We start from the raw sequence: 15,802 nt of genomic DNA, 5'->3' as shown, positions 1-15,802 counted from the left end.
TGTTAACGCAAAAATCAACCTTATTGAGATCCCTCAGAACCATCAGCACCAGCTGACTGGCACCTTCTCCCCAGGGCTCAGGTCCCAGGCTAAGGGGTCCCTCTTTCCCATCCCAGATACCAGCACTAGCTAACCAGTGGCCCAATGGCAGATGTCTGGGCTTCAACTGCGTAGGTTCCACCTACAAACTTTAGTATCTTGATTATTATAATCTCTTCTTTTTGTTACTCAACACTAGGGGAGGTAGTTGTTTCCTTTATTATTATTTTTTAAAAAAATAAAATAAAAAAAAAATAAAGATTTTGTTACTTTTCCATGAGACAGAGAGAGAGAGGCAGAGACATAGGCAGAGAGAGAAGCAGTCTCCCTGCAGGACATCCAATATGAGACTCGCTTCCAGGACTCCTGGGATCACAACCTGAGCCAAAGGCAGATGCTCAACCACTTAGCCATTCAGGCACCCTGTTCCTTTAGTTGATACATTTATGATGTAGTGTTCTCTTGTTGACTTTTTGGTTAACTAATTAAACTTTTGCAGTTGTCCAGGACCAATGTGTTATTAACTTTGTTTAGGGCAGGAGGTTCTCATGGGAGTAAGAGGGAGCATGTTTTGTCATCCTCACAGGATATTAGGCAATGTCTGGAAACTTTATGGTTGTCACACTGGGATAGAGGTAGAGCTGGTATCTAATGCCTAGAAGCCCAGAATTCTGCTGAACACCCAGCCATGCACAGGACAGAGCCTCACTTCCAATAAAGGATTATCTGGCCCCAAATTTCAGCAGCATTGAGACTGAGAATTCCTGATTTAGGGCTACAGAAATGGAAATGGTGGAAAGTGAACACACTAGGTATAGTCATGCAAAAAATATAGACTAAGCACCAAACTTTTAGTAACATTTTGAATAACATTTTGAAAGCTCTTCAGATAATTTTACCAGAAAGTAGGTAAATATGCAGATCTTTAGTGGAAATAATTCTCATGGAACATATTTGATGCTGCTTTAACTGGCAGTTAATGTGAAGTTTTAGTTTTGTTTTATGTGGAGAGACAACCAGAGCAACATGCAGTCTTTGTCAATTATCCAAGAAGACAAGTTTAAAAAAATACCAATCTTAAAATATTTAAAGAGATATTTATTGAGTCAGATTACTAAAAGTTATTTTAAAAGAATACTTACTCAAAATTTTTTTTTCAAAAAAAATGTTTTTTTCAGATAAAAGAATAAAAATCTACTCACTTGCCATTCAACGCTGCTACACCCACTGTGCTTCGGGCAATGGACATACTGGCTACAAACGTCCATTGCTGACTCTGGGGGTCCCACCTCTCCACGGTGTTCAGATAGCTCCAGCCATCATGGCCTCCCACAGCATATATAGGACCTTCGAGTACTGTTACACCTAAAACATAGATTAAATGAAAACTAAATGGGATTTATTTCACACTGAGATTCTTAAAAATCAGATTAATAGTAAAAACTGTGATGTAATTCAGAGTAGGCTCTAACACACACAATAGCAGTGGGGTAGAAACTATTTACTATTAATTATATCATTTTTATTAAAGTGAAAAAATAGAACTAAAAATAAATGAGATCTAGATACTTTATAAAAGAAAATAAATTTTCTTATTTATATCTCTATGAAGAAGCAAATTCTAAAACATCAGAAATGCTGTATATTATGCCTCTACTTTTGAAGAACATTTCTATACTGCAGTTTGAAGTAGTTTATTACTTTAAGCTATATTACCTTAAAGCAATGCAATATTATCAATTTGAAATTCAGGGTGGGATTTTCTGTGTTTTGGCTTCTTGGTAACTTCATGATAAAGTGATCTAAAGGTTAGAAAATGATGCGTTTTTTATTATAAGCTGAAATCACTAAACATTAGCAATTAAGACATATTAATGAGTCATCAATGGAAGGGGATTATATACATATATAATATATTATATGTATATATGTATATGTATATAGCTTTTCCACTATATTCACTTCTTTATAGATGAATTTTCTTAAATGTTAACAATTGCTAAATATTTAAATATCATGTTAATATTGGCTGAAATGATTTCATTATATATAGAGAAATTCTGATAAATTTTCCTCCAAAGTTCAAAGTCTGATTGTCAAGGGCTTTGAAGAGTCTATGATTTTACCCTACTTGCCAGCTGATAAATTAGACTGCCATTAATTTACGTATATTGGTAGAAGACATGAGATTCCTGGGTCGGAGGAAAAAGATAGTTCATTACTCTATATAATAACAGCAATAGTCAGAATATCACTTTTCTTCTTCTTCTTCTTCAAGCCCTAGTTCCAACAGGATGACCCAAGGAGGATGACCAAGATGACCTTACCATTTCTCTTAGCTTGACCAAAATTTAGACAAGATTCTTCTTGTTTCCAGGGCCCTGACCTCATTTTCCTTAGAGCATTTATTTTAGAAAACGTGTAATTGTACATTATTTCTCTGTCCTTTCTATATGGAAATCTTTTTAAATGCCTCCCACTTGTGTTAAAACCCAGGACCTTTTTCTCAAGGAACTATTTCTTTGAAATGTAAACTTCAAGAAAATATTGAGAGCCTAACATCAGTTGGCACCTTGCTTCAAGTTCTAAAACTACCTCTTGTCATGACGATAGAAAATTTACCTTACCTTTGGGCAAGACCAATTAGCAAACAGGTTGCCTATGATCCCCTGCACCTATCCGAGCTCTTTTTTTTTTTTTTTTCTCCTACCTGAGCTCTTAAAAACCCTCCTCCCTTTGTTTTGGTGAGGTTGAGTTCAGCCTCAATTCTGGCCCTCTCTCCCCTGTTGCAATAGCCTTGAATAAAGTCTCCCTTGCTTGTTAAATTTGTTTAATGCATTTTTTGCCTTGACAAGGATCAGTTGGAACTTGAACATGCAGTGGATTGTATTATGAGAAAGGAAATAAATTTACAATGATCAATAAACCTATCACACAATAGCAGTGGGGTAGAAACTATTTACTACAGAAGGAGATATTATCTTCATGCATTTAAGCATGCCTGCCTTTCACTTTGGAAAGAAGAACTCTCTCTATTTTAGCCTTTCCATTATATTAACATCCTTTTAGGCAGTCAATGCCTTCCTGGAAAGTTGTACAGAAATGTGAGAGACCTTTGGAGAACTGTCTTTTAACACAAACCTGAAAATAAAATGACTTATTGTTCATTCATTCATTCATTCACTCATTCATTTGAATGTCTATTATGTGTCAAGAATTGTTCTTAGTACCAAAGATGCAGTGCCAAGAACACAGAGTTGAACAAGGCAAACAAAGTTCCTGCCCTCATTGAGTTTATATACATTGATCAATGAATATTAACTAAAATGGAATAAGTACATTATTCACAGTGAGCAAGTCCTTCACACATATCGTACAATTATAATTCAACAAAGGTTAAAGTAACTGATTAGGGTTTCAAAAGCTCTCATACATATGCACTTAAGAATGCTATTTTACACACATCAGTAAATAGATACTTATAGGGAGGACATGGTTATGACTCAGTGATTGCCAAAAATCAAAGGGCATCTTTGGATGTTGATCTTTCTTTAGACAGCTCGAAGTAAGAGGTAGGAATCAGAAGAGATGAATAAATGTTAAATATTTGGGGGAAATTTCCAAAGGATATGGATATATCTTTTGGGCTTTTTACAAAAGCTTGTACAATCATTCACATGTCTCAATGATAATTAATTATAATAAGACAAAATTAAACATCGGTGAAGTTTTTAAGGATCTATCCATCAGAAAGGGCCAGATATTAGCATGAATCTAATGAATTTGGATTTTGTTTCTAAGAGCAAAGGGAAATCACTGAAGTGTTTATTAATGAGGGATATGATCACCACAATACTTATTTTGGTGGTGTTGTAGCAAATGGATTGGGGTAATTTTAGGGTGGCAGTAGAGAGGTGGTTAAATTGCAGTTATCCAAAAAAGAGAAGATGGTAGCTTGCACTAGTAGGTTAAAGAATAAATACAGAAGAGTAGAAATATTTGAGATTTATTCTGATTCTGGATGTTTGTTGTTAGAACACGCTAATGGATTGGATCAGAGTATATTAATACAAAGGACGATTCATGGACAGATGAATTGAATGAAAAAATTGAGAACTACATTTTGAAGATATCATGTTTGAGGGGCTATTGGACATCTAAGTGGGGCATTTTAAAAGGCTGTTTAAAATACATGTCAAAAGTTCAAGTCAGTGTTGGAGGTACATGTCTAAATTTTGGATATATCAGCAATGATATGGCATTTAAAGGCATAGAATCAGATAAGGTCACTTAAGAAAATAGTATTAAGAGAGAAGGTAACAGAGACCAGAATCTAGCCCTGAGTGACTTTAATATCAATTATAAGAAAAGAGAACAAAAGAGAGAAGAAATGGCCAGATGGGTAGAAGGAAAACCAGAAGCTTTTGGTATCTGAAAATAAGAGTGGAGAGTGTTTTTATGGGGATGAGGTAATCATCCACTTGCATATTTCTGTCTGAGTACAAATTTCTATTGGGTTTGGAAAGACACAGGTTATTGTTCTCTTTCAAAATAGGTTCTGGAGTATCATACTACAAGTTATAATACAATCCAATAACTACTTAATCAAATATATATCCTATAAAAATCATTGATCTGTGATTTGTTTTTTTAACTGTTTGAGATTGACTTTATAAACATGTTTCAGTCCTAGAGTGTAACATGTATAAAATGCCACCGATTTACTGGATGCCTTACAGACTGATTTGTGTATTTTGCAGCTGTGATGATAAGTGGACCAGAATAATTTCAAAATTGGAATGATACATTAAATTTATTTATGTTTACCAAAATTATCTTACAGATGCAGTAAAGCTTCACAGTGTAAAAATATTTTTCTGTGCTTTGTTCAGTAACAATACTAAGCCTGCACTAAAAAATACTTTAATTGACATATTTTCATATGTCTTATTTTCTCATGTCTCATATCTCATATTTTCATGTCTCAATTGAATGATTATTTCTGATAAAGAATCTCAAAATGTCTTTTTAATGTTTTATGTTACCAAATTATACTTTTTTAAAACACATAATTACTTACATATTTTCAACTATAGGGCCTGCACATATTATTCTCCTTAAGACCTCTGCTGTAAAATATTTAGTAAAATTTTCCTTTAGAGGGACACTTGGTTGGATCAATGGGCTAAGCATCAGACTCCTGACTTCAGCTCAGGTCATAATCCTAGGGGCTTGGGATCCAGCCCCACACTGGGCTCTGTGCTTAGTGCGGAGTCTGCTTGTCCCTCTCCTTCTGCCTTGCACCCCATTCATGCTCACTTTCTCTCTCTCTCTCTCTTTCTCAAAACAAATAAATGAATCTTTAAAAAAGTAAAATTTAATTTTACTCACATAATTTACCTTAAAATATTTATTTTACTATAATCCATGTAAATACAACCAGACATTTATTTTGTTCTCCTAAAAAAGAAACTTTTCTCTACACTTGTTAATATCATCCATTTAAATATCATCCATTTAAAATATTGCTAAATTTGGGGCACTTGGTTAAGTATCTGCCTTTGGGTCAGCTCATTATCTCAGGGTCCTGGGATTGAGCCCCAGGTCAGGCTCCCTGCGTAGCAGGGGAGTCTGCTTCTTCTTCTTCCTCTGCTTGTGCTCTTTCTCTCTATCTCTCTCTCTTTTTAATATTATATTTATTCATTCATGAGAGACATACACAGAGAGGGAGGTAGAGACACAGACAGAGGGAAAAGCAGGCTCCATGCAGGGAGCCCAATATGGGACTCGATCCTGGGACTCCAGGATTATGCCCTGGGCTGAAGAGAGGTGCTAAACCGCTGAGCCACCCAGGGATCCCTCTCTTGCTCTTAAATCAATAAATAGATAAAACCTTAAAGAAATAAAATATTGCTAACTTTATTCAAAGCCCTAAACTTTTCCAAATTAAAGAGAACATATTTTAACAGATAACAGAAAGGCAGTTTTTAGTGTTGCTTTTTTTGTTTGTATTTTTTCCATTAATTGCATAATTCCAAAAGTATTAGCTTGTAAAAAATGATATTTCTTTTTGTCTATGTAGGAATATTTATTTATTTTGAGAATATTTATTTTTAAGTGAATAATAATACATTTAAATTTCTGTTGACTTAAGTATACCAAATAAATTATTATAATATTACTAATTATTATCTTACAGATGTCTCAATATTTTTAAATTAATATGTATATTGTCTTCTATTTTTTTAAGATTTTATTATTAATATGTATATTGTCTTATATTTTTTTAAGATTTTATTTATTTATTTATGAGAAACACACACAGAGAGAGGCAGAGACATAGGCAGAGGGAGAAGCAGGCTCCTAGCAGGGAGCCCTATGTGGGACTTGGTCCCAGGGCCTCCAGGATCACTCCTTGAGTCAAAGTCAGAGACGCTCAACTGCTGAGCCACCCAAGCATCCCTGTATATTGTCTTCTAGACATGCATTTACTTTTTATCTTCTTTTATAAACTGTTTTTAAAAATCACCGTGACGTATATAGTAACACCTAGTAAATACTTATAACTAATGATTATGGTGATTTAATTACAGTGTTATCAAATAGTTTTAGTTCAGAAGCAATAGACCCCTAAATAATAGTTCATTTAGGTATATTTTTGTTTTGTGCAAAGAGTTAAGCCAAAAAAAAAAAAAAACCACACATAATTGGGAATGGAGAAATAGATAAGTAAAACATATATATTTATATATATTCTAAAATATTCTCAGTGATATTAAATACATATCCATGTACATATACATGTATATGTGTGATATATGTATGTATATATATAAATATAGTTTCTGTGAGAATTTATCCAATATTGTATATGCATATAATATATATGCAAATGCTTTCTATGTAATTATGATATAAAATACTAATAGATTAACACATATATAATTTTTAAATGTTGATTCCAGGCAGAATTAAATGGATTATGTTGCATAGGGATATTTTCATGCAATCCTACAAAATCATGTAGCCTTAGATATATTTTTATTTTTGCTTGATCTGCAGAGAAAACACACTATGTCCTTGTATTGTATCCCATTCTCTCCTTAACTGAGACTGTGATTGCCAATCTTGGCTGTCCATTGAAATCACTTGGGAACCTTTGAAAAAATACTAATGTCTGAAATAGAAATTCTTCTCTGACTGGACTACTGAGATGATGCCTAACCACAGAGATGTTTCAAAGTTCCCTGGGGTGAGAACTTTTAACTGAATCCTTAACTGAGTTCTCAATCATGATTGAGAATGACTGCCACAATAGAAAATGGCATTTGTACTAAAACCATTAGGTCTCCAACCAGTAATCTACCTTACAAGTTGCTAAGATCTTTCATGCATGTTGTTTGTGTAGGGGCAGATAATATGGAATCAAGGTTGTCACTGAAATTTAGTAGTCAGCCAATATCCAATTTTGCTACCATACAGTTTCCATTTCTTGGATTCATTCATCATCCATCCATTTTTCCACTAATTATAACTTCTACCAGTCCATTTCCTCACAGACTGCCCAGTAGGTTGAGGAGGGGAGAGGTATAAATTAATAAAGCCCACAAATAGGTGCTACCTTAATATCTGTCCATAGGATAAAAGGCATTTCTTCTCCAAAGTACAAAAGTGATGACTGAGCTAAAACCTGGGGAAATAATAGGATTCATTTGAGGGTTAAGGAATTTTAGGCAGAAGGAACATCATATAAAGGCCTTGGTGGTAGAAAGAAGCAGAGTCTGTCTAAGGAGCTGCAAGAGGGCCAGTGTAGCAAGAAAACTGGACAGTTAAGGGATGGACAGTATGATATACAGTCAGCCCAAAGAGTTAAAATACTATGCAGTGTGGGACCTTATGTGCCCACAAGAATTCTTCTTCTTTTTTTTTTAATCCTAAGAGCAATGTGAAACTACTAAAATTTTTAAAGCAGAGATATGATACAACCGCCTTTGTTTTTCAAAAATTCCATGTTTAATGTGGTGTAGAGAAATGAGCATGGATGAGTTTATGCCAATCATATGTGGTAGGAGTTAATAGAAGAAAAAATGAAAGACTCAGGAAATATTTTCAAAAGAAGATATATTTATTGGATCCCTTTTCTAATACCCCTTCTTCAAGCATTCTACCAACACATGTCTGTTTTTTGTCTTTTTTTAAAAAATACATCCTGGCCATGTGATTTGGAAATGTTACTTAGCTTCATGCCTCAGTTTTTTGATTTGTACAATGGAGCTAGTGATGGTACCTACGCCACAGGGTTGTATTAAGAACTGAATATAGTAATTTATGCAAAGCACTTAGAAAAGTATATGGCACATATGTAGCATTATGTAGGTATCCAAGATGATGAAGATTATGGTAGCAGTCTATCAAGACCCTAAGTCTTCTCATCAAATTTCAGTCTATGATATCAGGGTAGGGATATGGGAGAGACTTGTGAAGAAACTAGTTAACGATTTAAATACACTCCACTATTCTATATAGTCTTTGTTTCTGAGGGTTCCATTTATGTTTACTCCCTTGTAAGCAATTTAAAATACTGATTGAAAACCTCCCACAAAAAAAAAATGCCCTCTTTAAATATTTTGCCAAATAAATATATGTTTCCTCTTATGAAAATCCTTGGGATGATTTCATATAATATTTACTCATTGTTTAAAGTAGGAATCTACTAATGTTGTATACATCTAAAGAAAAATAAGCAATCACAATAGATTTTGAAGGGCTATTCTTCTAAATGTTAGCTTTCCTTGTTGCTATGCATTGTTGACTTTTAAGGCAAAAATTATAATCGAGGTAAGACAGAGAAGTGTTACAGAAGCTGTGGGTTATAATTGGGTGATTAGAGAGGGTATTACAGAAGATGAGGCAAGTGAACTGTGGTTTAAAGGTTGGCTCTAATTTTCTCACAGATGTAAGTAAGACATTGTAAGAGAAGGGAATCATTTGAGCATGACACAGAAGTAAAAAAGCTGGCTGCAAATGACAACTTTAATCAATTGTTATGCCAACCATAAAAATGTGCCCACCTCTAATTGACTGTTGCTTTCTGCAATCACCAAGACCACGCTTGTTACCAACCATTCTCAGACAGTGATTGTGCATGGTGAAGGTGCTAATGCAGGCCCATTCTTACAACACACAGGGATCTCTGTATTGAAAATTTGCCTGTAGAACTCCCTTCTGGGGCTGGCCATACTGTTTTTAGAACTGGGTTGTAGTCAGAAGCGCTTTCTACCCAATCCCTATACTCCATCTTCCCCTTTTCTCTTCAGAGAAGTTAGGTCAAGCACAATGGTCTGAAGTCTGTTTTACCCTCTGGATTTTTCAAGGCTGTTTTCTCCAAAAAAATCTCTTGAACAGCTAATCCCATCTTGGTATCTACTGCTTAGTGAACCCAAATTAATACTGTTAAATTAATACTGTTGTTAAAAGAAAAAGGTTGTAGATAAAGTTGAAAAAAAAAACAGTGGGGAGGGGGGCAGACAGGATATAGAAGGCAGTTTAATGAGTATTGATTTTATTTGATTTGATTTTTAAAGATTTATTTATTTATTCATGGGAGACAGAGAGAGAGAGAGAGAGAGAGAGAGGCAGAGACACAGGCAGAGGGAGAAAGAAGCAAGCTCCATGCAGGGAGCCCGACATGGGACTCAATTTCAGGTCTCCAGGATCAGGCCCTGAGCTGAAGGGGCGCCAAACCTCTGAGCCACCCAGGCTGCCCATGAGTATTGATTTTATGTGAGACTCTGAGGAAGGTTTCATGCTGGAGAGTGGCATTATTAGAATTGTATTCTAATTAGATTAATCTGACTTCATTGTTTAGATCATTGCAGGTACTATGTGCAGAGACAAGTGATAACTGCCATTAAAAAATCTTTTCTACTGTCTAGATGAATGTAAGGAATATGTCATTGTGTAAATATGGCCTTTGGTATACAACTAGTGATATGGGACACACATCATGGAGGAAGTATTGAAAGAACCAGATCTAGATTTTACTATTCAATATAGCTGACAAATCAAGATCCATTAATGCAGCAAATAAGAATATTTGTTGACATTTTTCACAACAGAAATTCAGAATTTAAGATATCCTACCTGACTACTGGCAAAGATATTGTAAATTCAGTTGATGTGATGTTACTATCTAAGCAATTGTCCTACTTAAAGATTGCTCTCTACTGCATTATAGCTAGGGTCTACTGAAACAGATATAATACACTTTATTGCGTATGACAATATCAGCATCTTGAGGGTTCAAGTTCACTTTCCTTAATGACATAAAAATATTTGAAAATAATTGTTCTTGAATGATACCCTATAAAGGTACCTTTAAAGGTAAAAGGAGCTGCTCTCCTTTAAGGAATGATAGGGTGATTAAAAAATAAATGAGACTCAATATAATTTTTAGAACAACCAGTTTCTCCCAGGGTTGTAGTACTGTTCTCAAAGATACACGGTTATGCACAGAATGTTAGTATTGGACGTAAAAACAAATATGTGTGATCCAAATTACATAAAATGCCAATACACTTTTTTCCTCATTTATTTATAATTCAATAAGGGAAGGGGCATATCTAGGCTTAATTCAGGCTTACCACATGCCTGGTTATGTGTTAACATCTAACACATACTTGAAGTTCAAAGTATTTTGGCAAATGAATGAATTCACAAATTTTGTGTCCTATGAAAATTTCCATTATTGTCTATTTTCTGAATGTTAATATCTTGCCTTCCCAAATGGTTGTAAACTGTAACAACAAGGTCTGTGTTTTATATATGTACTCCCCAGAGTACCTAATATAACACTGCCAGTGTGTACCAACAGCCTCTCATACTTTCAATTTTATATTCTTAACAGTGCTCCCTGAAAAATCATGCTAGCATGAACACAGTCAGTCAGGCACTTTCTTGCTAATACACTTGTTTTATAGATTCTGTTGTTGCACATTGACTCTCCATAACCTGGCCTCATTCCACCTGTCCAGGCTTAATTTTATTGCATTTCCAAATCCCTTATCATTTGATGTATTATCATTACCCATATGTTCCCTGAACTTTAACATTCTGTACTTCAGCTCATCTAATGAAATTCTGTCCCTTTCAGATCTAATGCAAATCAGAAGCTTTCTGTAAGATTTCCCATGCTTTTAGTAAGATTCTGTCCCTCCTTTATCAATGACTCTGCAAACTTTTTTATTTGAATTCTCATTCTGAGATATAATATGCGTACTAAATACTTTATAAATATATAATATCCAGATTATTTATTAAGTACCAATATATGCATTTCCTATTTTAATTATATTCTACTATCATGTATTTAAAATATGATGGATACCAGTTAATAAAGATACTGCTTTAACATGATTGTATTACTTCTCTATATTTGTATTGACTTTAAAAGTAATTTAAAAGAACAGTAATGTGGAAGTAGTTAATTTTCTAAAGTATTTCATGCATTTCATTCATTAGGATTATCTTGTCTCACTTTTATGTATAGCTTAGTGATTATACCTTATTGATACATTTAAATAACTGCTAAATTATATAAAACTGGGGAAATGATTCTGATTTCATGCTAAATGAAAATGAAATAGGTGTGTGGTGGAAAGATCATACATTTTGAAGATTGTTTATATTAAGTCTAATCATTTATTAACTGTGTGATTTTGTGAAAATCCCTTAACCTCTGATTCTCACTTCTTAATCTTTAAATTAGGGATATGAGCTCTTCTCTTTGGATTGTTCTAAGCAACAATTTACATTATGTTTTAAATCTCATAATATATATGGTAAACGTTTCAGAGCTAAGTTATTATTTTTGTATTTTGTACCTATGCTTTAAATGTTGAAGTCTACAGTTAAAATGATATTCCTGTGGAGAATATCAATTTTCAGAGGATTCTAGGTATAATATGAAACTATTTTATAGACTAATATATTTCATATAGCATTCATATAATTTCATATACTATGAAACTAAAAATAAGGTGAAATATTTCACCAATGCTACTCTAGATATATTTGTATCTAAGTCAAGCTTCATTTGCAAGTTAATTTCATAGTATGCAATCAAATTAAAGGGAAGTGCTTTGGGACCATGGTAACTTGAACAAAATTCTCTTCCTCTTTACTTCCAACTCCAAATTTTTGCTTCTGGGAGGTAAAGAGGGATGAAATTTTCAGGCTACTGGGCAGAAATGAGGCTATAAGATTGCTGGGCTCCCAGGACATAGGCTGGATAAGTTTCTAGAAGACACACTAGAGTCTACTGGTAAGAGTCATCAAAAAGCAAATCCAGCAAAAAAGTTGGCATCATAGATATTGATCCCTAAAGAGAAGGCTGACATTTATTTCAAATGACTTTTTGGATTTCCTTGACTTTGGCTTCCCAAGAAGCCAAAAATGTGTGGAACAGATGGCTTCAATCTTCTGAGGCTGGGACAGTATAAAGAATCTGCAGAACAGGGAACCTCTGCCTATCCAGTATCCATAGCAGAAAACTGATGGTTGCACTGCTTCTTCATAACAGACCCACTGAGGTCTGAGTCCATGATGCCTTTCTCACCATCTGTCAGAATTCCACAATTAGGGTACTCCAGTCACCTAAATCTGAGACACAATGAACTTATAAACAATTGTTCTTAGATTAATCAAGGAAAACTTTAAAATTATATATACATATATATGATATATAAATATATTTTGAAGAAATATAAAATATATAAAAATTATAATTATATATGTAATAAATATATTTTTAGTTAAAAATTTATGGGGATGCCTGGGTGGCTCAGTGGTTGAGGGCATGATCCTGAAGTCCAAGATCAAGTACCATATCGGGCTCCCTGTGAGGAGCCTGCTTCTCCCTCTGTCTATGTCTCTGCCTCTCTCTCTGTGTCTCTCATGAATGAATGAATAAAATCTTAAAGCAAAAATTTAAAATAAAATTATGCATTAAAAATATATTTATATTTGCATGAGCTCTACCTAGAAGGGTTGTGATAAAATTTGCTTGAGTTGAGGACCAGCATCCATAATTTAAAAGATGGGAATAATTTGAGCATTGGGAATTGCTGCCACAAGGAGAAAAAACAACTCTGGCCCAGTTGCCAGAGAGGAGAAGTAGAATAATCTATAAACCTACTCATCTAAATAGAATTGCAGAGGAACTGCCAAATTGTTTAAAAGAAAGGAAATTGTAAGGGAATTTATTTGCAACCACAAAAGAAAATTAATGGTGATTTTACAAAGTGTGTGTTTTGGGTGCCTGGATGGCACAGTTGGTTAAGCATATGCCTTTGGCTCAGGTAGTGATCCCAGGGTACTGGGATTGAGCCCCATATTAGGCTCCCTGTTCAGCGGGTAGCCTGCTTCTCCCTCAACTTCTCCCCCTTTGTGCACTCTGTCCAATAAATAAATAAAGTCTTAAATAAATAAATAAACAAATAGTGTGTGTTCATATATCTACTTAAAAATATATTGATTTCTATTAAACAATACAGAAATATAGTTGGAAGAATGATATTGAGATCCAAATGAGTGGCCTTGAGAAATAATGAGGAAGAAATAGCTTAAGGCATAGAATATATAAATAGATGAGGACCTAAAACAAAATAGACTGGAAAAAAAATTCAGGAGAATAAATATGTGAATAATAGCAGTTCCTGGAAGTAAAAGGGGACATATTGATGTTATGATTTTTTCATTTGCTAGAAGAAAAGTTTCTTCACTGAAGAAAAATCTTGATATATACATTGAAACATTGTTGAGTTCCAGGTAGGATTAATGAAAAAACGAAAACAATGCATACTTGGATATATCCTTGTAAAATTCCTGAGCTTCTAAGTATTTTATTTTATTGGCATTTGGGAGGAATTAGCGGAATTTTATTTAGAACAATTGTCTTGCTCAAAAATATTTGGTTTAAAATATGAGAGCCAAATACTTCTGATTAAAAGAGCACTTTAATAATAAATTGAAACCTCCAATTAACAAGAGTAGAGAATGATATAAATAGCATCTTCTAAATCTATGGAAATACAGGAAGGTAAGAGGGAAATACTAAGATAAGCTAGGAAGAAGAAGAAGAGGAGAAGGGAAGCAGGAAAAGAGGAAAGAAGAAGAAGAAGAAGAAGAAGAAGAAGAAGAAAGAAGAAAGAAGAAGAAGAAAAGAAGAAGAAGAAGAAGAAGAAGAAGAAGAAGAAGAAGAAGAAGGAGGAGGAGGAGGAGGTCAGTATGTTAGCTTTGATACTAACCATGAAAAAACTCATTTTTTTAAAAAAAAAAACTTATTTTTTGAAGTAAAAAGATTTTCAGATTGGGTTAACAAAAATCAGTCACATGATATTACCAGTAAGCACATATATAAAGTGATAAAAGTGGAAAACAAATTGGTTAGCAAAAAAATTAAAAGGCAGGCAAATGTGAACAAAAATATAGAATTTTTAAAAAAATATTTTATTTACTTATTCATGAGAGATAAAGAGAGAGACAGAGATATAAGGCAGAGGGAGAAGCAGGTTCCCTGTGGGGAGCCTGATCCCAGGAACTTAGGATCATTACCTGAGCCAAAGGCAGACACTCAACCACTGAGTCACCCAGGCACCCTCAAAAATGTATAATTTGCATTAACATTAATGTCATACAAGGATACATAGGGATATATGATATGGCTAAATTGATATACAAGTTATACAGAGTTGGTTTCAAAGTTCCCCACAAGAAAAACCCTGTTTGCACCAAAAGACATAACTAAATTACAAATGTGAAATCTATTAGAAGTGACAGAAGTAATAAAGATACAATTATAGTGTGAAATTTAAATATGCATCTCATAGCCTTAGAAAGATATAGTGAAAAATATAACTATGTCTGAAGAATTGAACAATCAAATTAATTAACTTGACTTAATTGATTAGTATAAAACTATGCATTATTTAAATGGAAAATACACACTTTCGGAGATAAAAAGTAATATTTAATATATTTTCAAATTAAAAAGTAAAACAAACATTCCATTAGGGAGACACTATTATTAAAAATAAAATAGTTGAACTTAATGAAAGAGAAAACAAACTAATGTAGGTAGAATAGATATGCTCCAATGCTTTATTCTTGAACAGATCACTCAAGTTTTTTGATATTTATATACCTGCTTTTAAAAATTGGGATACTAAAAATAACCTAGATTAGGCATGAGGAAGACATTATCACAGATGCATGAGAGATTGAAAGAATAAGAGAGTGCTATGAATTGAATGAATTGTGTCTCTCCCTCCTCCCAAATTGATCCATTGCATTTATACCCCCAATGGGACGGTATTTGGAGCTGAAGTCTTTGGGAGGTGATTAGGGTAAGATTAGGTCATGAGTATGAAGTACTCATCATGGGACTGGTGACTTTAAAGAAGAAAGAAAGAACAACTTATCTCTAAACCATGGAGGGGGACATAGCAAGAAGGCAGCCATCTGTAAGCCAGGAGGATGGCCTTCACCAGAAACTCTCCAGATAGGCAAGCTAATTTCAGACTACCAGCCTCTGAAACTGTGAGAAATAAATTTTTGATTTTCAGTGGGAAATTCTATTTATAAAATATCTTGTACATGTTCTTTCCTTTTTTTTCTCCATAATTTAAATTTTATTCAAATCTGATGTCATGTTGTAGTAGTCCTCTAATTCAATTTACTACCTGTATATCTATGTTCTCCAATT

The 15,802-nt window shown here is 33.9% G+C and overlaps 1 protein-coding gene across 2 annotated transcripts in view; it reads right to left on the bottom strand.

The window, feature by feature from the left end:
* The window catches only part of KLHL1 (kelch like family member 1), a 356,958-nt gene that overhangs the window by 38,399 nt on the left and 302,757 nt on the right, over positions 1-15,802 (bottom strand). For both annotated transcript variants that reach the window (XM_041730855.1, XM_041730856.1), the window contains exon 8: positions 1,242-1,404. In XM_041730855.1, coding sequence (XP_041586789.1) covers positions 1,242-1,404 — 163 coding nt within the window. The remainder of the gene's footprint in view (positions 1-1,241; positions 1,405-15,802) is intronic.

This window comes from Vulpes lagopus, chromosome 16 (genome assembly GCF_018345385.1).
Source record: "Vulpes lagopus strain Blue_001 chromosome 16, ASM1834538v1, whole genome shotgun sequence".
Classification (NCBI taxonomy): domain Eukaryota; kingdom Metazoa; phylum Chordata; class Mammalia; order Carnivora; family Canidae; genus Vulpes; species Vulpes lagopus.
Note: the sequence above shows the minus strand (reverse complement) of the source record. Positions and strands in the feature narration are given on the sequence as shown.